At 39.0% G+C, this 25029-nt stretch overlaps 2 protein-coding genes across 2 annotated transcripts in view; one reads left to right on the top strand and one right to left on the bottom strand.

Annotated features, from left to right (window-relative positions):
• LOC134213137 (uncharacterized) overlaps positions 1 to 13955 on the top strand; it is a 37532-nt gene extending 23577 nt beyond the window's left edge. Inside the window, exons 8-12 of the mRNA XM_062691778.1 lie at positions 26 to 177; positions 279 to 385; positions 450 to 715; positions 770 to 1705; positions 13654 to 13955. Coding sequence (XP_062547762.1) covers positions 26 to 177; positions 279 to 385; positions 450 to 715; positions 770 to 1705; positions 13654 to 13952 — 1760 coding nt within the window. The 3' untranslated portion in view covers positions 13953 to 13955. The remainder of the gene's footprint in view (positions 1 to 25; positions 178 to 278; positions 386 to 449; positions 716 to 769; positions 1706 to 13653) is intronic.
• Positions 13956 to 13958: 3 nt separating this feature from the next.
• Positions 13959 to 24407, bottom strand: LOC134213138 (protein PRRC1-like). Its single transcript, XM_062691779.1, has 5 exons — positions 23821 to 24407; positions 23656 to 23758; positions 23434 to 23604; positions 23187 to 23376; positions 13959 to 14520 (listed from the first exon to the last, which is right to left on the bottom strand). The coding sequence occupies exons 1-5, from the start codon at positions 24311 to 24313 to the stop codon at positions 14368 to 14370; spliced, it is 1110 nt and encodes a 369-aa protein (XP_062547763.1). The 5' UTR covers positions 24314 to 24407; the 3' UTR covers positions 13959 to 14367.
• Between the last annotated feature and the right edge of the window lie 622 nt (positions 24408 to 25029).

Below are 25029 nucleotides of genomic sequence, written 5' to 3'. Positions count from 1 at the left end.
ATACTGATAACTCAACTATTTACAGTTTGGAATATGAATCCAATTACATGTGCCCTACAGTATGTTCATTTGCGTGAGTACGAAGACGATATCATTGTTGGCAGGTCAGAAAATTACATATCAATTGATAGTACCAAGGAGCACATGACATTCGGAAGTGGACAACTGGGTCATGTGGTAAGATTTGGACAGTTTAATCGACTATGTTATGAGTTCTCCAAGCATAGTCTCAGTTGATTCAGTGCAGATATTTTTAATTAATATATTTTATTTCGAAGGTTTCTATCGGATGGAACAATAGAAGAGTTCAAAGAAACAATTGTAGTGGGACAATAGTTGCAGATGATGTAGTTTTAACTCTAGCCGAATGTACATCTCATACCGGGTGAGACGGTTGAATAATCTACCTACCAATGTCCTTTTGTTAATGATTGCTAATGCTTTTCCAGAATTGCACCAAACTACATAGATTTGGGGGATCTAAATCGAATGGAAATCGCCGAGATTGTAGTTCATCCAAGTTATCGAGAGGACTCATTATATAACAATATTGCAGTTTTAAAGCTGAGAAATCGAATAAAATTCGACTCTGGTCGCACTCCCGCTTGCATATGGAACTCGCATAGCATTCCGTCTCCTCAGTTACAGGTGACAGGAATTGGCCGCAAGGACATCAACGAGATGAATCGAGGGGAACTTTTCAACTTAGTTTATGGTCAGGTGCTTTAACCCAAGATTCTACTTACAAATACAGTCAATTTTTTTTCAGAACCCACGGAGGAATTTCTTCTACCTCGGGCCAGTGTCAATACAAACCAGAATTGTACGGTTCCAAGAGAATTTCGATCACGACTCACAAAAGGCATAGCAAACGAACATCTATGTGTTGGAAACAAATTGTTTCTAGTTCCCGGATCATGCCGTCTAGTTTATGGAGCCCCAATGCAGTTGCCGATGTTTCGCACTGATCGTTACTTCAGCTTCGTTTACGGTTTGAACTCGTTTGGGAGAGACTGTGGCTTTGGGGAAGCTGCCGTATCCACAAGGATACATTCCCACATAGAGTGGTTGAGCACGGTGCTTCTCCCGAATACTCGCGCGCACAACGCAGTTCAGTTTATTAATCCTGACTGGTCGGAAAACGATTCCTGTGACTATGAACACGACGACGAAACTCCAGCGGTTTGTACTCGGCTTCAGAATTGTCCCAAAGTGTGGGACGACTACAAAGCCAAACGGATCGTGAGCTTCTGCTCGTCATTAAACTTTGTATGCTGTCCGAAACGATTCATTGTCAGCAAACCTCGGCAACGCGATGAACTGGACACATGTAGCGCAGATTATTCCGGATTGCATCCACATTATACCAATTTTACCCTATCATGGTTTTCTCCTCACATTGTCTATTTATTCGGAGGATCGGATACGGATCGCTGCATGGGATCTCTCATCACTAAACGTATCGTGATTACAGCAGCAAGTTGCGTTGCTTTACTTGGTAACCCGGAGCAGGTAGTAATGGCTGATGATAGCGCGGCATCCATTCAGCGAACTATCGTTCATCCCAGTTACGATCGCACGAGTACATATAACGATATAGCATTGGTACAGTTAGACCGAGAAATAGCGCCCTCAGCTGCAGTGTTTCCAGCATGTGTTTGGACGAATACAACCCACACCCCACTCCACTTGCGTCTTTATGAAGGTAAATAGAAATCTGTGCCGTCTCTTACATTTAAACCACTTAAACATTTATAATTGGGGTTTTCGTCGCCGTGAATTCGTATATGGTTTCTTACCCCATTCCCGGCCTACCATGCGTACGACTGCATTATTTAATTGATAATTATGAAAGGTGTAGTGTATAATACTGCAATGGGCATTCTATTTGTAGTGGTTTGTATTACGCATTGCAAGAAAAATTTGGAAACCTGGAAAATTCAAAACGCCTCCAATGAATATTTTCCTGGCTAGTGATCGAAGACAGCTATGGTAAATTTGCTATGTTTTGTTTATATTTATAACTAGTAGACCCAGCAGACGTTGTCCTGCATAGTAGGCGAAAATGCGCGTTGTGAACTGCCTATGCGAAATTCCCATACGAATCTTAATTTTAGTATTTCCCTATTTAATCGACTTTAGTAATGATTTTTGCATGAGGAATTATCATATAAACCCGTCGGAAACGATAACGAACATATTTGCTGAAGGAATGAAGAAAATCCATCCAGCCGTTTTCGAGTTATGCGGATACGAACACAGACCATTTCATTTTTATATATAAGACTAGTCGACCCGGCAGACGTTGTCCTGCATAGTAGGCGAGAATGTGCGTTCCGAACAGCCCATGCAAAGTTCGCATAGGAATCACAATTTTAGTTTTTCACGATTTGCTCAACTTATTCGTAATTTTCGCATTAGGAAATATCATATAAACCCGTCGGAAACTATAACGAATGTTTCTGCTGAAGAAATGAAAAAAATCCATCCAGCCGTTTTCGAGTTATGCGGATACGAACACAGACCATTTCATTTTTATATATAAGACTAGTTGACCCGGCAGACGTTGTCCTGCATAGTAGGCGAGAATATGCCCAAAAAAAAACTGCCCATGCAAAGTTCGCATAGGAATCACAATTTTAGTTTTTCATGATTTGCTCAACTTTACTCGTAATTTTTACATTAGGAAATATTATATAAACCCGTCGGAAACTATAACGAATGATTCTGCTGAAGAAATGAAAAAATCCATCCAGCCGTTTTCGAGTTATGCGGATACGAACACAGACCATTTCATTTTTATATATAAGAAGAAGAAGACTAGTTGACCCGGCAGACGTTGTCCTGCATAGTAGGCGAGAATGTGGGTTCCGACCTGCCCATGCAAAGTTCGCATAGGAATCACAATTTTAGTTTTTCACGGTTTGCTCAACTTTTCTCGTAATTTTCGCATTAGGAAATATCATATAAACCCGTCGGAAACTATAATGAATGTTTCTGCTGAAGGAATGAAAAAAATCCATCCAGCCGTTTTCGAGTTATGCGGATACGAACACAGACCATTTCATTTTGATATATAAGAGAAGATAAGAAGACTAGTTGACCCGGCAGACGTTGTCCTGCATAGTAGGCGAAAATGTGCGTTGTGAACTTCCTATGCAAAATTTTCATACGATTCTTAATTTTAGTTTTTTACGATTTACTCCATCTTACCCGTGATTTTCGCATAAGGAAATATCATATAAACCCGTCGGAAACGAAAACGAATGTGTCTGCTGAAGAAATGAAAAAAAATCCATCCAGCCGTTTTCGAGTTATGCGGATACGAACACAGACCATTTCATTTTTATATATAAGATATAGAAGATTTTGGCATTCCTAAATGAATCAATCTGAAGAGGAACAGGATTAGTGAGGATGTTTAAGGCTCTTCTTATTCGATGGCTTTACATTTATACTGGAAATTTGCCTGTGGGAATTGCACAATTCCGAAACAAAAATAATTTACTGCCCGAAAGAATAAATTACCGAACAGAAAAGACTTATATGACTATATGAAATTTATAAGTCAAAGATTGTGGGCTTTAGGGGGCAGCGAGGACTATGCCCAAGGACTTGGCCACTGCGAGTTATGGAGCTTGCCTAAGCTGGGGGGCTTATATGAAAAGCAGCATCTACATGCAGACCCTACCTTAGCGACTGTGCTTCGCTCATAGCGCACTAGCCCGAATCCTGGTGCTGGGTAATATTTTCTAACAGATTTGATACGGTGGCCTCATGGTAAGGCAGAAGGTCCATCCAGGTTCATTAAGCCGCCCGTAACCAATCATTATATAAGAGTTTTAGAACATGAAACCATAACACTGAAGCACTGAACCAATGTATATTAGATTTTGCATACTGCATACAACACCAACATAATCAGGAACACTTTTGGGGTAAAATTAACTTTACTATAATGGTTTTAATAATACAACGGGCCAAGGGATCAATTTTTTCTCTCTTCAATCTGTTTATACAATGGTAGGGCACTGAAAAAGACTAATTAGTCTTTGGTGTTGGAATAATTATTTATTACATGTTTATGTACACAGCATTCAAATTGTTGGGACTTAATGACATTTAATTTGTTCTAATGATCAATTCAACGCACACTATGTATGATTTGTTCTATGCGGAGATTGCCCTCTGCGCGTTATTTCCGCGTAGCCTTCCAAATTTTTCTTATTTTCCGTTATACCATGAAAGCAAATAATTTAAAGATTTTACACTTACCCCTGGTATTAAACACTACGGGGAAAGTGGGTAATGTTCTGATCACGCAAATGTACCTTGCCCCCAGGGTTTATTTCGATTGTTGTGAATCTCAATGTACAGTAGCCCCCGTTAATCCGACGACCCGTTAAACCGGACCTCGCTAATTCGGAATTTTCCGGATTAAAAATAATTTAACTTGGCATAGTTTCTCCCAAGCAACACCTCTTGTTTCTCAGTGAGTAACAACAACTGTGGTGTGACTTACTAAAGGTCTGACTTTATGCACGCGTCGTATTTGGAAGTGGTGGAGCCTATTTGCAACATCTTGTGGCTACAATGAAAATAATAACACAAAAACCAACCGGGAATCGAACCATGGACCTTGAGATTTGCAACCTTCTACTATAACCATCACACCAACAATTCTATTTGGAGATTCTGCTACAAGTGCGCTACATAAACAACAAAGTCATTTGTAACTTCATTGTACCTTATACGGAACATGCAGGGGACTGTCAAAATGAAATACTGCTCAGCTGAGCTCAAAGTGTTTTGCAACATATCAGAAACACTGTCGTAACAGCAATAAATCGAAGTGTTAATAATTCTGCAACTTATCTGTTTTGTTTCTGATATGAAACACATCAAATTTTAAACCACGCAAGAAGTCAGATGGGTAGAATATTGCAACGCCACTTAAACGGAAATGAAACATTGTGATTTTCTGAAACAGGGAAGTGGCTTTAATGTGACTCGATGTATTGCCAGTGCCTTCAATGCAATTTATTAGGAACAAACACCTATTTGAAAGATGTTGCGCGTGCTGCTTGGGTAGTTTCGTATCAAAGTAAAAAAAAATAATCACATCAGATTTTAAATTTGTATTTAAAAGAGAACTTTATTCAATAAAACAAATGTTATAAATACATTCAATGTTAATTGCCTATATGCCGGGTATTAAGCCACCCGGAGTGGAAATTAAGCGTACTGGAGTCGTGGGATCAAAGCCCACCGAAGGGGCGGTTACCCTCCAATACCTTTTCCGAACTAAATCTATCGCATGTTGTGCATATGCATAATCGAGTTTCAGACATAGTAAATGTTATAAATTCAACGATCATACTGACGACACTCAATATCGTTTGTTATACTCATGTTCCATTAAGGTTCAAATGTCATACATCAAATCGACTTCTTTCTCTTGCTGTTAACTTCTTTTTTTTTTGCGGAGAGCCACTCATTCGCTCAGATCTGATTTTGTACAAAGTAGACAAACATTTCAAAAGGTATCAAACTCTATATATTTCCACGAAATATTAACGTCCTTTTCAATACCTGTACAGCGCACAGATTATAGTGATACGCATAAACAACCTCATACATGCATCTGAGATTGATTTGTTGTGCATCCTTCTCCTAATTACTCAATTTCCTACATGCATTTTACATGAATGTAAAATTATGATGCAGTTGACTACCTTCTCAAATGTTCGTCCAGATTCAATGGATTGTTTACATGACCATATGATCGGACTTCTCTCTGTGTACATGAAAAGTGATGCCGTTTTAGCATTACATTATTATTTTAGCATTACATTACATTATCAACACTTGAATTATGAAAAAATAAATAACCTGCGTTGCTTATGAATGCTTGCGTTTTTACAGTTCTAGCTCACATCTAATACTTAGTGTCAATATATAGCATGAAAAGCATAATTTTCATAGATTATTGCTTGATGTTTACGTACATATTCGAGAAAACAAGCATAACATATAGAACAAATCAACACGCAACACTGAACGATGATTTTCGAGTATAAGAGAGCGTGAGAGTAAATCGACGGTTTCCCCTCCTGGAAAAATATTTTTTCAACTTTGCAATATTTTCTGCAAAAGGCAGTTTTTTCGAATAATATTACGAAATTCATCCAAATGAAGCATCCCACGGATGTATTGAAGTCACAACTATATGTTGATGTAGTTTTAAAACAAGAGTGCTTCCCCGATTCAGCTGGGGAATGCATTTTCTCCTCAGTGGGCAGATTTTTTTCTGGGGGTGGTACAAGCACGTGGCTGTTTTCTTGTCAATGACTGAATTACGGTAATTTGGGCCTTAACTTATTCTTTGTAAAACGAAGCTTAGCAACTTGGATTAGAAAATCAACTGACACAATTACACGCTGAAAATCAGTGACTGGCGGGTTCGGGTTCTTCCAACCACTTTTCTTCCATAGTTTCGTCATTATTCTCATTTTCCTTATTTTCTGTTCCGTTAACATACTCGATTATTTCGAGATCCGTATAAATACAGTTTATCACCTGTACCCAAATTACCGGACGCATCTCTCAGCCAATCGTCTTCCCAGCATCTGATTTCCTCCTCCGTATACACTGAATTACTCAACTTCCCAATTGATTTCACAAGAGTGTATAGAGGGATCAAATCTTGTAGATCATTCGGTGGTGGTTCTTCCTTACGATCGTTCTTATTAAATTTCTTCCAAGAATTAAAAATTGTACTTGCAGAAGCTTCATTCCAAACCTCTGCCACCCCCTCAATCGATTTCGCCAGTGATATCTTTTTCCAACGGTCATCTGCCGAGAATTCATCGGCTGCCAAGATCACATTCAATAAAAGCTTTTTCTTATACCTTTTTTTGATCGCGTTGATTACTCCTTGATCCATAGGTTGTCCCTCAGAGGTACAATTTTGAGGAAGAATCATGACACTGATCAACCCGTCTTCTGATTCCAACGCTTTTGATCCGTCGTGATGAGCCGTACAGTTATCCAATAAGAGTAATACTTTTGGTTCAATACCTTGTTGGATCGAAAACGCTTGAACCAACGGAACAAACTGCGTGTGAAACCACTCGTTAAAAAGTGATCTATTTTTACTTTTTATTTTTTTAACTAATTTTATTTGCTGATTATCTAATACATGCATTCATCTCTTAGACTAGGTGTTTCGTGTTTTCTTAACACTATCATCCTTATTTGCTATGTTACATTTTTGTTTATTATTAATACATTTCAACTGCCTCTGGGGGTTTGGATTTTTCCTCTGGTTGAATTTAACCATGCAGGAATTACAATGTTTTAAACTTAGACTAAACTTAACCTAATTAATACTAATGGTACAAGGAGTTAATCGTTGCAAACGATTTTTGTCTAAAATTGGAAATTATTTTGTTGGACATTTGTTGCAATGTCTCAATATTAGAAATTCTATGAAGTTCATTGGTACTATACCACGGAGGCTACTTCAGAATCATTTTCAAAATTTTATTCTGAATCCTCTGGAGTGCCTTCTTTCTGGTATTGCAGCAACCAGTCCATATTGGCATAGCATACAACATGGCAGGCCTAAACATTTGTTTGTAAATCAAAAGCTTGTTCTTAAGACAAAGTTTTGATTTTCTGTTTAAAGTGGATATAGACACTTAATATATTTGTTACATTTGGCTTGAAGGCCTTCAATGTGATTTTTAAAAGTTAACTTTTGATCTAGCAGAAGTCCTAAATATTTAGCTTCACTAGACCAATAAATTGGAACACCATTCATAGTGATAATATGTCTGCTAGAAGGTTTCTAATTAGAAGCTCTCGGTTTATGTGGTAAAATTATAAGCTGAGTTTTGGAAGCATTCGGGAAAATTTTCCATTTTTGCGAGTAAGTGGAGAAAATATCCAAACGTTTTTGCAATCTACACCCGATTCTTTTTTTACACAGGTGAGTTAACCCCATGAAAAAATTCACAAAAAATCAAAGAAAATCCAGGTGGTATTTAAAAAGCTGTAAAAAATCATAACCGGGAAATTAAGGAATATCAACCGTGTAAAAAAAAATTGGGTGCACTACAAATGATACGAAGGCTTCGTCCTTTGGCTGAGAGGCCCGTGTCATCTGCAAACAAAGATTTTTGACACCCTGGTGGTAAATCAGGTAAGTCAGAAGCAAAAATGTTATACAATATGGGCCCCAGTATGCTACCAATTACAGGTAATCTATCAGATTTAGAATTCTGATAGTTTACCTGCAGTGAGCGATCTGATAAATAATTTTGGATCAGTTTAATAATGTACAGAGGAAAATTGAAATTCATCAATTTTACAATCAAACCTTCATGCCAAACATTGTCAAATGCTTTCTCTATATCAAGAAGAGCAACTCCAGTCGAATATCCTTCAGATTTGTTGAGCCGAATTTAAGTTCGTTACTGATGAGTGGTTGAATGCCCATGGCGAAAACCAAATTGCTTATCAGCAAAAATAGAATTGTCATTAATATGAACCATCATTCTATTTAAAATAATCTTTTCAAACAGTTTGCTTATTGAAGAAAGCAAACTGATTGGACGATAACTAGAAGCCTCAGCTAGATTTTTGTCCGGCTTCAAAATTGGAACAACTTTGGCGTTTTTTCATTTATCTGGAAAATATGCCAATAGAAAACATGTGTTAAATAAATTAACCAAAAAAGATAAAGAGCTCTCAGGAAGTTTTCATCACCCGGGGCTTTCATATTTTTAAATTTTCTAGTAGGGGAACGGACGGCTTTGGCAGGTTTTGTTCTATTATTGGCAGGGGGTTTTTGTCGAGCGAATTTTATGAAATTTGGCCACAATATTCTTTGATATGCAAAGAATGTTTGGGCCAAATTTGAGCATAATCAGTCATAAAAAACCCCCCTGCCAATAATAGAACAAAACCTGCCAAAGCCGTCATTACCCCTACTACATCTCACTTCATCCAAATTAGTTCCCAATGAAAGGTCAAAAACATTCACTTGATTGAGAATGTCTTCGAAGCTCCGTGTAACCTGATCCTCAATTAGACTAGTAATACCTGGACTAAAATTATGGGTACTCTTGAACTGCTGAGCGAGTTTTTGAGCCTTTTCGCCGTCTTCTTCTTCTTATATACATAAACATTAATTTCTGTCTGTCTGAACCTTATAGACTCCGAAACTACTGAACCGATCGGCGTGAAAATTTGTATGTAGAGGTTTTTGGGACCGGGGAAGGTTCTTAAAATGGTTCGAGACCCCTCCCCCCCTTTGGAAAGGGGGGCTCCCATACAAATTTCTGCATAACTCAAGAACTAATCAAAATATAAATCAATTTTAGGCGAAACAAAGTTCGTCGGGTCTGCTAGTTTGTTAATATAATTTTATTTCCCTCTTTAAGCGCTTTAATTGGCTTTTGAGGTTTTTTAAAGAATTTTCGATAATTTCCAAAAGGGTTTCGAACTGGGATCAAAAGACATTATTCTCAAAGTAGGTATTTCTCAGAATAGCGAAACGTTTTTTAATTTCAAGTTGCAAATATCGCCAAATTACTTTCAACGCGGGATCACGAATTCTTTGGTATTGCCTTCCCCTCACATTTTTAAGACAAAAGCTGAAGATCGTCTTCAATAATAATGAAGTTGAATTTAATTTCACATTTTGGAATTGCAATGCCTCTGGCTTCGACAATTAAATTTGTCAAAGATACGAGAGCATTATCAATATCACTTTTGGTATCGAGAGGAATATCAATATCAAAATTCCTATCGATATACGTTTTATATAAATCCCAATCAGCTCTATGATAATTAAAAGTAGAGCTGATTGGATTATAAATGGCTTCTTGTGAGATTTCAAACGTCACAGGAAGGTGATCAGAGTCAAAGTCAGCATGAGTTACCAATTGGCCACACAGCTGACTTGAATCCGTTAAAACCAAATCAATTGTCGAAGGATTTCGAGTGGATGAAAAACAAGTTGGGCCATTGGGATATTGAATAGTATAATATCCCGCAGAACAATCTTCAAATATTTTTTTTCCGTTGGAATTGCTTTGAGCATTATTCCATGAACGGTGTTTGGCATTGAAGTCACCAATTACGAAGAATTTTGATTTGTTGCGAGTTAGAATTTGAAGATCAGCTTTCAACAAATTCTTTTGCTGCCCATTGCATTGAAAAGGCAAGTAGGCTACAATGAAGAAAAATTGTCCAAAACATGTTTCAACAGAAACTCCCAAGGTTTCAAAAACTTTGGTTTCGAACGAAGAAAATAATTTATGTTTGATACGTCTATTAATGACGAAGGCGACCCCACCACAGGCGCTGTCAAGACGATCATTTCTGTAGATAAAATAGTTTGGATCTCTTTTAATGGAGAGTCCTGGTTTTAAATACGTTTCAGTTATAATGGCAATATGCACATGATGAACTGAAAGGAAGTTGAATAATTCATCTTCCTTACCCTTTAGAGAGCGGGCATTCCAATTTAGAACTTTCACACAATTATTTGGATCCATTGAAACGGAGTCCGATAACAATTTTTTGTGTGTACTTTATACCAACCTGAACAGCTTCAGGTATGGTATTTGCTTTGGACATTGCATCAATCATGTGATGCAATATTGTTCAGTTAAAAAATCAAAATCGGAAGCAGACATGTTACCTGAATTGAATAATTATTTTCCGTTGGGACATGGGTATAAACCTCATTTTGAGAAGAGAAATGTTGTCTACCAGCAGCGATGTTTGCATACTTAGGTACAGCTTGAGCTTGATTGACTGCTCGTAGTTGCTACTTCATTATGATCAGATCAGCTGTTCTTGCACAGGGAACCAACAGATGTTTGCTTGGGACTAGCACACATCTTCAATGTACAAGTACTGGTGATCTCATTTGTTAGGTCATACTGGCGCCTGCCACGTCAGAATGCAAGTCAATGTAGGGAAGGGGGAGGAAATGATGATGCAATCACTCGCCCACTGCAAGCCGAATATACCTCTGCACTTGCCACGAGTTCATGCGGAATTTGTTGGAATTTGTGGGTTAGGTTGGAGAGGCAGAGGTCCGTCTTGGTTAACGAGCTGCCAATGTGATAGATAGCAGGAGGTAACTGATGGAATTTCTAATTGGATGTAGGAAAAGAGCTCTATAAGTTCATTTCCAATTCTAGCAGATTACTGTTAGAATACTCAAGTTGAAGGTATAGGAATAGTAATGGAAACGGTATGGAAGTCCATTTCCAGTTCTAGCGATTGCTAGGAACATGAGGAATATAGAGAAAAATACAAAGTAGAAGAATGGAACGGACCTGGGATTAAACCCACGACCTCCTGCGTATGAGGCAGAAGCAGTAGCCATATGACTACCAAGCCCGCTTTCGATGTTTGCATACGTAGGTACATTGGAAAAATTGGATTTTACTGAAGTGCTTGCTACCCGTTGACGAGCGGCAAAATTGGTTTGTGAATTGTGGTGGGTATGAATTGCTCGACCGGTAACTGGTTTCGAAGTTTGAGCGTTTGAAAAATTTCTACCCGTCGAATCTGGGATCCGATTGGAATTTCCCGTCATCAATTTTGCACGGAAATTCAAAACTTTTTTGCGTGAAGGGCATTCCCAGAAATTGGATTTATGATTCCCCCCACAATTTGCGCACTTAAATTTATTGGAATCTTCTCTCACAGGACAAGCGTCCTTGGCGTGAGAGGTTCCACCACAAATCATGCATTTAGCATGTTTGTGACAATGTTTGGTTCCATGACCCCACTTTTGGCACTTACGGCACTGGGTGGGGTTTTGGAAATTTCCCCCAGGCCTGCGGAAATGTTCCCATGTAACACGGACATGGGACATAATACAGGCCTTTTCCAAACTTTTCATATTATTTAGTTCACTTTTGTTAAAATGAACTAAATAAAATTCTTTAGAAATGCCCCTCTGGGAAGTACCAGAGTGGGATTTCTTTTTCATCTTAATTACTTAGACTGGTGAAGATCCAAGTAATTGAGAAATTTCAATTTTAATCTCATCCAGTGATATGTCATCACTGGGGAGACCTTTCAAGACGACTTTGAACAATCGCTCAGTTTTGTCGTCGTATGTGAAGAATTTATGGCGCTTCTCAGTTAAATACTGAAGAAGACGTTTGCGATCGTCAAAGGATCCCGGCAAAACGCGGCAGTTACCCTTCCTAGCAATCTGAAATGAAACCTTGATCCCCTGAAGGTTACTCAAGATTTCATTTCGAAAGCCAGAAAACTCGGCAACAGCTGCCACAATTGACGGAATCCTTTGCTTTTTTTGCATGAATCGAATCACCTGGGCTAGAGGTAGATTCGATTTTCTCAAATTCGTCATTAATCAAATCGAACTGATTGCTCAATTCGATAGGAGAAGAAATAATGTCAAGTTAGATTTAGAAGGAATATCTGAAGTCTCCAGCTTCCTTCTATTTTTTCCGCGCTTGGGCAGGACGGTCTTGAAACCTTGTTTCTTTGAAGGAAGTGGAGAATTCAGAGACTCCCCCTTCCTCTTGTTTTTATTAATGCTCATTGCTGAGCGTGGAGACGTGACCTTCTAAGAGTTTTTTTCCCAGAACGGTGTCCCTGCAGGATTACCACCGCTTGTCGGAATTTTACTTCCGCAAACGGGTCCAACGTAAAACGAAGGCACGGGTCCTTGCAAAGATCTCAACGGGATCAGTGGGTACAAATAGCGCTGAGAAGCACTGTTGAAATTAAAATAGCTTCGGGTAGTATTAAAAACTTCCTTCCGCAAAGAGAGAAAGAACCGCATAGCACGAAAGCACGATGCGCTCTGAAAAGCGATCTATTCATTCAGGCAAATTACGTTGAGGAGTGGGAAATTCCTATAGTGAATCATATCTGTTCTTATCTGTGGTACCTAATGCTACTGGGCATCTAGCATTATTGTTCATATTGAACTCGTATAAATCTTGAATGGTAATTGTAACTAAAAAACAGCCAACTTGGCTAAACTAAGAAAATATCATTCATTGTATTCAAAATTTGGAAGAAAGTAACATTTTAAGTTTTTCATTTGTAATAATAATGAATGAAAAGATGAATTTGTGAGGAAAATTATGTCTGATATCAACATCTCCAAGAAATCAAATGTTTTTCGGGTGATTGGAATTAGGAACACGAATGAACGGAATTAGGAACAATGCCATTTCAGATGATTGGAATTAGGACCACAGAATTACTCAAGTTTGTTCTCACTATTCGAACCTAAGTCTATGAATGCATCCCAACATATTTTATTTTCAATTGTATATAGAAAATGACACTATGTAGCGAAATCGCGGCTTCAAAATACTTAACGGCTATTTTTTAGAGTTTTTAGACATAGCACGACATAGCTCATTGTCTTAGGTGAACGGAATAAGGGCACAGCACGGTACTTTCGAAAAAGAGTATCATTTAGATAGCGATAAAACCGTACTTATGAGCCCAACATTACGATGTATTATAGAATTGTTCATCATAAGTAGTAAAATTCTTCGACATTTTAAACGCCGTTGATCATTTCCTTCGCATTGATTGCTTCCATTGACATACTCTTACCCTTGTATATTTTAGAAAACTCCCAAGACTACGGGCCTCCACAAATGGTTACGATGTACAACACTGATTGTCAACGGGACTACAAGAGGAAGCTCAGCGTCAACCAGATGTGCGTCGACCAGGTGAGTCGTAGTTCGGCAAACAGTTGTTATCGTGTTGGTGATCAATTGATTTGGCCTCAACTGGGCCGAAGTGACACCGGTGTTCCATATGTTGTCGGATTCTACAGCCACAGCGAACAATGCTCCAGTAACAATCCAGCCGTGTTTACCAGAATCTCTTCGTACGTGGATTGGATAAGAGAAAATATGTAATCAAAATTTGAAAGTGATATTTTATAACTTTATTATTATCATATATTATAAAGAAACTAACAGTAGTGAAAATAAAATTCTTCTAGTGGAAGAATTAATGTATGTATAATTTATCATTAGGCTTGTTTTTTATCTCATGGTAATACACGTCGTTTTGTGTTCTAACTTAAACTCCGAAATCGATAACTCCAACAATGCGTCTATATGTAGCGGTGCAGATGGCGCCCATCTTGTAACGCAAACTGATACCGCGCCATTTACAACCACTCGGTCTTCTCTCTCCCATCATCTAATACCTTCGAAATGTCTCAAATGCGGGAAAGGGGCAAAAGATTAGCATCTAATATACGAACCAGCATTCCTACTAGTAGTGTCCACATCTACACCCCGTCGATACGCTGGCTTTCAGCAAATCTTATTCATTTGAGCTATTCATTGCATTGCCAAAGGCGGACGCGTATTCCGCGACCGACTGCTTATACAGCGTGGCGATGGCTTTGGCCGCATTCAAGATCATTTCCGAACGAGCAACCGATGTGTACGTTTTGTGCCATTCCGTGTGCGGTGTCTAAAAGAATTAGAAATAATTAATTTTACCATAGCGATTGAATTGGCTAACAAAATTAACACGGAAACGTTAATGAGTAATGACGAGTTTCCAAATAAAATTGTTTAGTAAGTTTTTGAAAGAAAAATATGAAAAAAAACATCGGTGAACATGAAAAAAATCATTCAAAAATATGATGAGAAACATATTGAATATTATTCGACAGAATTCTAGGAAGGACTATAATAGAGAATACTGCTTTTTATCATAGAGACTTTTTGAGCTTCTGTAAAAAAAATGGATGGATTCTTTAGGATAAAAAATATATTGAAGAGAATTACTTTTAGAAAAGAACATTTAACGGTAATTCTTTTTTTGCTTTCATTATTATAAAGGTTTTCAGCCCTTGACTGGTTCACCTCTTTAGGGAAATTATTGTAGAGATCATAGTTCAGTACTGCTACTGAATGTTATTTGCAAGTTGCTAAGTGGAATGTCTACGCAACTCATAAGAAGATTTAGTGCGATTCTCGTATTAGACTTGCCGTACGAGGCGAGTCAAGAACAAGACACTGAAGCCTTACTGTTAAGGTCAAAATACGTATCGTATATCAAGGATTACAAAGTGGTGGAATTGGATGGAATAGTAATCACTTGTCTTATGACAAATGGAAATCAAGTAAGGGAACTGTCCCGATCTCCATCTCACTGAACATATCTTGCGCTTAGTTTCATAGGGGCGTAACTGTATTGATCGATTTCTCTTAAGGCTCAAATTACCGTCATCCAGTCATTGACGAGAAAAACAGCCACGTGCCAGTACAGCCAGTAATAAAACCACCCACCGAGGAGAAAAAGCAGTTTCCAGCTGGATGGGGGAAGTATTTTTGTTTCAAAACTACATCATCCAATAGCAAAGACATAATTATATCCGGTGGATGCTTCATTTGGTTGTATAAAAAAATGATGATGATGATGGTCCCGCCACATACCCCTACAAAGGTTTGAGCTAGACGATTTATCTTTAAGATAATTAATTGAATTTAATTTTTCAACAATTTAATCAGATTTGCAAAACAAAACAAAAACGATCTGATTACCATCACAGATATAAATTTCTTAACTTTCCATTACTATCCAGCAAAAATATTAAATGTAAAAAACTGTTTATTTCATCTACAGATTCTCATAAGTATCAGTAGTGATGCTTCGAGTGCATAAAAATGCAAAACTTGTGATACCTCTCGCACAGATTTCAAAAGTTCCACCAAGAATCGCGTTTCATGTAATTACAAGTAACGTTAGCCACTCGAAAGCATCAATAATAATCTAATAAACTATGTCGTTATCAACAAAATCAAAACTTGTGTTACCGCCCAGTCGATATCAAAAGTTTCGGTATCAACCGCGAAACCAAACTCTACTAGATAGCCTATTACTAATCCGCAGAATCATTGAAATAGCTGAAAAAGCGCAAGTCTGTACATAAATTTAAAAATCATTCATATCTGTTTTACGCGTGCGAGACTCAAACTTTTGTTGACTACACAAGAAAAAGTTCAAATTACAATTACGTCAATAAATATAAAATCTATCATCATCATCGAGGCGAACAAAATAGTTTATTAGTGCCTCAATAATTGAAAAACACAATTGTCCAAACAAAATATCCGTAGGTCAAACTTCGTCAAGATACAATAATTGATGATTTTAAAAGTCCCCTATGTAGCTGCTTAACATACAGCTTGTACGTGTGGAACACAAAGTCACTTGTATTGTGCTAATCTCGTTGGTCGATTGATCTGTGTGGGCATCGTATTGAAATCCTTGATACCTTTAAAAACAAAGAATTTTGTGAAGCTCCATGCAAAAGTTAGGTGTTCTTATATCTCCCGCGTTTCTAGTGTTATATCTATGAATGTCACTTCCTCTTTCAATTCGATCACACAAATATCGAGGCAGCAAACCATTTACTACTTTAAAATGAACACCATTGTTAAATACACAATTCTTTGCTTCACCGAGAGCCACTGCAATGCATCCAACAGAAAAGTTGAGGAAGTGAATCTGTTACATCTTAAAATCAAACGCATAATCTTATTCTGCAAGCGCTGCAATCTCGATATTTGTGTTTGATTTGCTAAAACAAAATGGAAGGGCAAAAGTCCAAGTGAGGAGAGATGATTGATTTGTACAACTGTATTTTTACTAGCTGTATTTAATTCGTTTTTCAGTCGACATAGAATTCCATACTTCTTGGCTATTTTCTTAATGACATTGTCAATATGTTGGTCAAATTTCAATTTATCATCAATAATCACGCCAAGATATTTAATTTCCCGTACGCGATCAAGAGTCTCGTCATCAATTTTCACAGAGACATTATCAATTGAACGATTTCGCGAAATAACCATATACTTTGTTTTACTAATATTAAATTTAACTGTTTGTACTTCAACCATCTACTTAAAGAATGCAAATCTTCATTCAAGTGTTCAATCGCTTCCTCCAGATTTTGAGCTGCAATGAATATTACAGTATCATCAGCAAACAAATTAATATCACAAAAACGTAAGACCCGTCGCATGTCATTAATGTACATAATGAACAAAAGGGGCCCTAATACACTTCCCTGTGGTACACCAAGGTCATTCTCCACGGGACACGACACATAATCATTGAAAGCAGTCCGTTGGGATCTGTCAGACAAATAGCTTTCAAACCATTTGTATGTAGAACCAGAAATTCCAAAGCGCTTAACAGTTTTCAACAATAAGGGCCGAGAAATTGTCTCAAAAGCGCGTTTGAGATCCAAAAACACAGCTAGAATAGTATCTTTACGCTCCATATTTTCTTTCCATTTAGATAATACCAAGTTCAATGCAGTTTCACAGGAATGACCTTCCCTGTAACCTGATTGTTCCGGTATTAACAAGTTATTACTATTTAAATATGTAATTAGCTGGCCTTTAACCACAAGTTCTAAAATTTTCTCTAATAATGTTTCGCTTTAGTTTTAAAAAAAAACTGCCTTTTGCAACATTTTTTTCCCAAGACGTCGACGATTTACTCTCACGCTCTTTCATATATAAGACAGCGTGAGAGTAAATCGTCGATTTCCCCTCTTGGGAAAAAATGTTGCAAAAGGCAGTTTTTTTGAAAACTAAAGCGAAATACAAGCGAATGAAGCATCCACCGGATATAAGGCCGATACAAATATTAAATTTATTTTATGTCACCCCCCCCCCCTTCAACTTTCCAAAAATATTGAGGGGGCAAAACAATTTGTTCCTGCGATTTTTTTTTAATTTTGAACATGTGCATCACTGTTTTTATTTTGGTACGAAATAGTCATTTATAGACCATACATTTGTCACCAAGAGTATTTCAAATGAAAATAACAGCATACATATCTATCTGCATAAATATTCTATATCCTATCAGATCACGCATATTAAGGAGACTCCTGCTTACAGATTCCGTCTAAGCTCCCTTGCAATATGTGGCCTACCCATTTCCACCAATGTTCTCGAACATCTACATACTGCAGTTATGTTATCGGTATTTGATGGCTTTTATGTTGTTCGGCACACGCTATCCAGGCACACCATTCAACGTTTCAACACACGTTTCAAGATCGAGTGGTACATTCGGTATGGTTTCCAAATATTTCGATAACTCGCAAAGTTATCCCCAGCTCGTAGTATGTTGATCCCGATTTCGCTATCTGCTGATATCAGACTGTCAAGATGTTTAAATCTTCCGATTGCCCGGCTACTGCAAAGTTTGGGGGGCTGTTTCCGTTGACACTCAAACACATGGTCCTGCTGACTTTGATGGTGAGACGCCGCAAAAAAGCAGCCCTTTGAGCTCACTCAGCATAAATGAGCGTCGCAGTACTGAAGCCTGTCCACGTAAAATTCCAGACACCTATTACATCAGGCAATTTTTGAAAATTTTCGTAAACCACTGAGACGATCAATTTAGGTGACATTTACTGCTTTATGTGCTGCTTTCAGATATTTTGAACACGCCCAACTTGATAAAAATGGCGACAAATCAATTGGACAGTACCTAAGTGTCCGAAATTTAACGTGGACAGGCCTTAATATAGCGTTTGGTGATCATTAGCCAATACTTCAAATTGTATGCTTTGGATGGGTGGTTTTTGAAGAACACTGGCTGAGACTTGAAGACGCTGTTCGAAGTTCTCGAACCAACACTTCAGCTGTCCAAGTCAAAGAGCAAATGAGGCAATAACCTTCGGTTGCTGCAGCCATCCTTTCTTCATCGGTCAGGAAGTCCACCCATGCCCTCCTGTCCTGTCTGCAGCAGCACCCGACTCCCACTTGCAGGAATACATACCGTTGACGGACTCTACTTTTTTTTCCTTGATTCTTCAATTTCCTCACCGTTTGCTTTTCTACGCTCCTCAATCTTCCGTCGCTCACCCAAATTTTTCTCGTAGATTTCGATAAAAGCATTCTTCACTGCCCAACTATCTTCTACGCTGCCACCTACCAGAACATCAACTACCCGAGTACTAAGAACTTCAACTAACGATTTCTTCACAGCTGGATCTTCTGGACGAGCTATTTTGATTCGTCGTCGCCAATTAGAAGATGATAGTCAAACGCGATGTCAGCGCTGCGTTTATTACGGCCTCAAGAAAGCATCGTCTCCGTTTTCAGCTGATACATTTCCAGAGGAGCTACATACTTGCCCTACCAACTAAAAGCGGGTTTGGGAAGTAAGTCAAATGCTGCTACCTGCAGACATGAGAAGCGGGTGCAGGAGGACTCCCCGGCCGACGATGGTAGGAAACCCGCAAAAACCGGCGATATTCAATTCATTCATTCATTCATTTATTTAGTTAACATCTAAACAGATAACACTGAATCAACGATTTGACGCCACAATTCACGGTTCGAGGCCGCATCTCTCCATCCTCGGATACGCCCCACGCTCGCCAAGTCGTTCTGCACCTGGTCTGCCCATCTCGCTCGCTGCGCTCCACGCCGTCTCGTACCTGCCGGATCGGAAGCGAACACCATCTTTGCAGGGTTGCTGTCCGGCATTCTTGCAACATGTCCTGCCCATCGTACCCTTCCGGCTTTAGCTACCTTCTGGATACTGGGTTCGCCATAGAGTTGGGCGAGCTCATGGTTCATTCTTCGTCGGTTCCGCCCACAAGCATGTACTTTGTCTTTGACGCATTCACCACCAGTCCAACTTTTGTTGCTTCACGTTTCAGGCGGGTGTACAGTTCTGCCACCTTTGCAAATGTTCGGCCGACAATGTCCATGTCATCCGCGAAGCAAATAAATTGACTGGACCTGTTGAAAATCGTACCCCGGCTGTTACACCCGGCTCTCCGCATGACACCTTCTAGTACAATGTTGAACAACAGGCACGAAAGTCCATCACCTTGTCTTAGTCCCCGGCGCGATTCGAACGAACTGGAGTGTTCGCCCGAAATCTTCACACAGTTTTGCACACCATCCACCGTTGCTTTGATCAGTCTGGTAAGCTTCCCAGGGAAGCTGTTCTCGTGTTCTCGATATTTAATTCCTCTTCGATATTTCATGACGCCTGAATGGAGCAAGGACAAATATGTTGATGATAGATAAAGACGCGACATGTCAGTCACTAATTGATCCAGCTGATCAGTTGAAACGTTGGCTCGACAACTTACAACAACTTCTTTAAGTTTTGACTACCTCTCCTAATTCTGATATAAGAAAAAAATGATAATTCTCCGGCGGCAGCAGGCAGGATTTCGCCTGAAACGATCATGTGAGAACCATTCTGTCACGCTTAGCATCATGCTGGAGCAGGTCATTTAATTTCAAGAGTCCCTCCATTTGGTACTGATTAACCACGGAATCGGGAGTGAGTACAAGAGTGCGACAAGGGTGCATGTATTATACCTCTGTTGCTGTTTCCCATCGTTGTTGACGAAATCATGGATCTCTTTAGCAGTCTACCTCCGTAGAGCAATCAAACGAGATGATGGCACTGCTATACTGACGCCTCAGTATTCTTCCAAGTAGAGTAAACTGAATGACCTGGTCGTATGCTGCCACTCACCAAACTCGAACTCCACGGTAGCCAGGCAAACATTGGAGAAGGTCGAAACCAAAGTCAGCCAACGTCGGACGGCGGATCAAGATCATCATAGAACATGGTGATCCAATCTGCCCAGACAATGTACCACACCTCGAATACTCAACTCTAACATGAAATCTGCGATGTTCTATACCGGTGAGACTTGGTGCGTATTGACAGAGATAACATAGATTTGCAGGTATTCATCACCTGATGTCTATGTTCTACTGCTCGCGCCTGGTTTGCTCACAACTGGATACCGAATACTTAGCCCCATCGACGATCCAATATCAACGGCAACCGGCAACTCCACTGTGTGAATAGACGTAGGCCGGCCACATTCAACGTTAGAGCAGAGACGAAATCTGCAAGCAAGCGCGGATCGCCTGGCGACAAAACCCTAACAGAGAAATAAACAAAGTTGATGGGAATCAGACTTGGGCTCAAGCCAAGAATGGAGATCCTTAACGTACCCTAAAAGGTACTCAGAACACAAGAGCGGGTGTGTGGGAATTGTATCCAGCCTAATGAATGCCACATGTACATGGGTGCTGAGAAATAAACAAATCCTAGTGCCGTATAGCCTATGAATTGCGTAACTTTGATTAGCTAAGTAATAGATTTATTTTAGAACTTGTTTGGAAGAATGTTTTATTTTTTCATAAAACAAGTGGAGCTGTAACTCTCATAAAGCAAGGTTGTTTTCAGTGTATCGTACCTTGGAGTACGATAAACTAAAATCTGCAACCAGACACCTGATAAGACATCTCAGATCGTGTAAGGATTGGGAAGCGCCTAGACGACAATCGCCGTGCGTGAGCCGAAAAAGCCTCCTTACGACTATACAGAAACCCCCGCAGCTGATTCACGCATACTTAGCTTGCATGAGTAAGTTCAACGTCTATTGCATCCTCTCTACTGGTTGATCCGAGGCAGTATCTGAGCATGATATGAAAAGCTGATATGACTTGCTTCAACGATTCTACTTCAAACTTCACCTATCTATTCCTATACTATACGTCCGGGAAGTCTGCAATTCCGAACCTTCATAAAATATCCATGTTCAAACAACACATCTCTGATTTCAAAAGTACACCTGACCATTGCCCCAGTACAACAAATTTGAGCTTCATCCTTAACTTAAACAAAAGCTTATGAATCTAGCCGTACTTTAAAAATGTTGGTGTTATGGATTCAACAGTTTAGAGTCCATCAGCAAAAACTTTCCCAAAAAGAAAAACTAAAATTTCCACGAAAATAAGTTCCAGTTTTTTAATTATATAAAGTTTGTGCTAAGTTCATTACTGCATAAATATATTACAAATATTCATATTATTTGCTTTCTCTGAACATTCTTTGTTATCATTTTCCATTGAAATTCCAAATTTTTCATGCAATTATTCCCATTTTGGACTTTCTTTCGTTTCCTTGTTATTTTTTTTATTCCCCCCCTCGTGTTTTCCAAGAGCTGTCGGACATAAAATAAATTTAATATTTGTATCGGCCTAATTATGTCTTTGCTATTCTGCCCATGATCGCATATTTGTAACATTTGCATTTTGGTTGATTTTGTAAATCGTTTGTCCATCCTCCCTGCAGTAAAATGAGCTTTTGGATCGATTCATAGGCCTTCTACAAAATGAACAAAAATGCGAGTGTTACAAATATGCGATCATGAGCAGTATTGGATGATGTAGTTTTGAAACAAAAATACTTCCCCCATCCTGCTGGAGATAGCTTTTTCTCCTCGGTGGGTGGTTTTCTTACTGGGGGGTGGTACGAACACGTGGCTGTCTTTCTCGTCAATGACTGGATGACGGTAATTTGAGCCTTAATCGATTTTATATTTTGTTGATAACTCAATTGTTTCAAAAGCTACAACCGTGATTTTCTATTCTGGTGCAAGATACAATCAGCCTTTATCACAAACCATAAAATCAAGCTCTATCTGATAAAAGGGAGAATATCGCAAAAGAGAATTCTCTTCGTCGACTTCCCCTCTTTTGAATAAAAGTGACAAAAGTTCGCATTGTTTTCTATCGTTCTGGGGTGATGATCCTCAAAGAAATCAGCTGCTTGTCACTTTTATTTAAAAGAGGGGAAGTCGACGAAGAGAATCCTCTCTTGCGACATTCGCCCTTATTCCAGATAGAGCTTGAAATCATCGACAAACTAGCGCAGTTCGGTACAATAATAAAAAGAAAACATCGACGAAGAGAAATCGATCAATACAGTTACGCCCCTATGAAACTAAGCGCGAGATATATTCATCTCATCGCGAAACAAAGAAATACAGCACCAATTTTGTCGCTTCTTTTTGTCAACATGCGTGCTCACTGCTGAAAAAAATCACAAAAATAAGAAACAAATCTAATTGCTTCCCATTGCTTTCGGAGCCATGAGATGAGTTCCAGGAGCAGTTCCCCTATGTATTGGCAGAATAATTGTAAAAGGTTAAAAAATAAGTATTTTCTAATTCCATCACTGAAAGCAGAGGTCTGGACACGATCTTGAAATTATGATGTGAAGAACAATCAAGTCTTTTCACCCTATAAAACAGTCAGTATTAGCAAACTTACGTTCAAATTTTTCGCCATGATGCTCCCAATTGTTACAGCAAATCCAGTATCTTTCAGCTCATAATCTCCAGGAGTGTCCGCTTGAATCGATGTTACGATTGGAAAAGGAATCGGTGTCATCTGAGTGACAGTTTTAAGCAGTATATTCTTGGCATAGTCGAACAGTACAATTACGCCAGCTTCAAACCATCTGTAATCAAATATTATAATTAGATAAATAATGTTTTATCAACAAAAAAATACTTACTGATCAGGGAATAACTCCACCAGGAAGTTCTCAACTGCAACTACTGGGAGATGGTCATCAACCCTCGGATTTTCGGCTCTGATACCATTGATTCTGTGCTCTGCGCCTTTCAGCCCAGCAGCAAAACCTACCGGTTGAGCTGCGATACCAGCTGCATGTGAAGCCAATCCTCTAAGAGAAATCCAAATAAAATCAAGCAACATGAAGTGCAGAGCAACCTACATAACCGTGGCTTTTCCAAACACCGATTGAAATGCTTCCCTAATTGGTCGCACCTTATCGTCCTTGTCTGATGCCACAATCACCTCCGTATCACCACCGGAATCTAAAATATAAAATGCATCAGATGCTAGCTAGCCTAAGTATCTAATTCCGTTCAAACCCTACTGATGTACTCTTTCATCTGAGGATCTAACGTAGTAACAATTGTATCGACCGAGTTCTTCGCTTTTTCCGCCACTTTCTGCAGGATGCCATTACTGCTAACCGCACCCTTCACCCAACCGAACAGAGCCGAGCCTCCCTGTGTGATGGGACTCAGAGCATCGGCCAATGGTTCCGGATTGAGAACCATAGTGGAGAAATCTTTGCCCACTTTTGATGCACCACCTGCTGCTTTTTCTGAAGCATCTGTCTCGCCCTTTGCTTCAACCATACTCGTGTCCTTACTTGACGGTATTGCCGGACTAAAAGTGGTCGGAATAAACGGATCCGATTCCGGGTCTTTGTTTGGAGATTCCATTGACGACTGGTCCGGGGTCGTTCCCTCGGCAGGTGTAACTGGTTGCGGCACAAGGGCTGCAGTTACGAAGCTCGGTAAATCTGAGGGGGGACTTATGCTAGACAGAATATTGGTAACTTTTTTCTGGCTGCTGGACATTATTTTCTTCACGAAATATTCACAAAAATTTAAAATTGCTACGCACTACCAAAACATTGAGAAACAACTTTGTTTATATTTTTATTTTGACGTTTCCCTACACGTTCGTTCGACAAAGCTCAAATTTGAGTCAAGTTAAATTAAAATCAGACTCAATGCGCACGGAGAGAAATACAGTGATTTATTCGTGAATATTGTCTATCCGGATTAAATTTATACCGCTTTTTATACCGAAGTTGGATTTTTCTCCGGATAGAGGCAACTTTCCCAACTTCGGAAGTAGTGCGCTGGATTCGCCTAAAGATGCGCTAAACAACGCATCAATTAGTTCGACAAATAAAACTTCGGAAGAAAGTTCGGTTCGGAAGTCCCGACTTCCGAATTCTAACTTGGTGCTACGCCGACAATAATTGGGTCCTAAAGTCCTACCTCGTTTATGGTTGCAAACCAATGAGCATAAATAGAAGGTGAGGAAGAAGACCAAATGCAAGTGTATTAGGAGATGATGAAAAATGTAAACAGCAAATGGTGACGTACATATTTGTACGGCTTCTTATGGGAGCTTGTTCGAATGTAGTAGTGAAAACTTTTTCGCCATACACAAAAGGAACGCACACAATATATGGATTTCCATACCTTAGTATTTATTTACATTGGTTGCAAACGATAGTGCATCGATCAAGAATACTTGTACCGTTGAACCGTAAAATGTACCG

This window comes from Armigeres subalbatus, chromosome 2, assembly GCF_024139115.2.
Source record: "Armigeres subalbatus isolate Guangzhou_Male chromosome 2, GZ_Asu_2, whole genome shotgun sequence".
NCBI classification, from domain to species: domain Eukaryota; kingdom Metazoa; phylum Arthropoda; class Insecta; order Diptera; family Culicidae; genus Armigeres; species Armigeres subalbatus.
The sequence above is the reverse complement of the archived record's forward strand: the minus strand, read 5'-3'. Positions and strand labels throughout refer to the sequence as shown.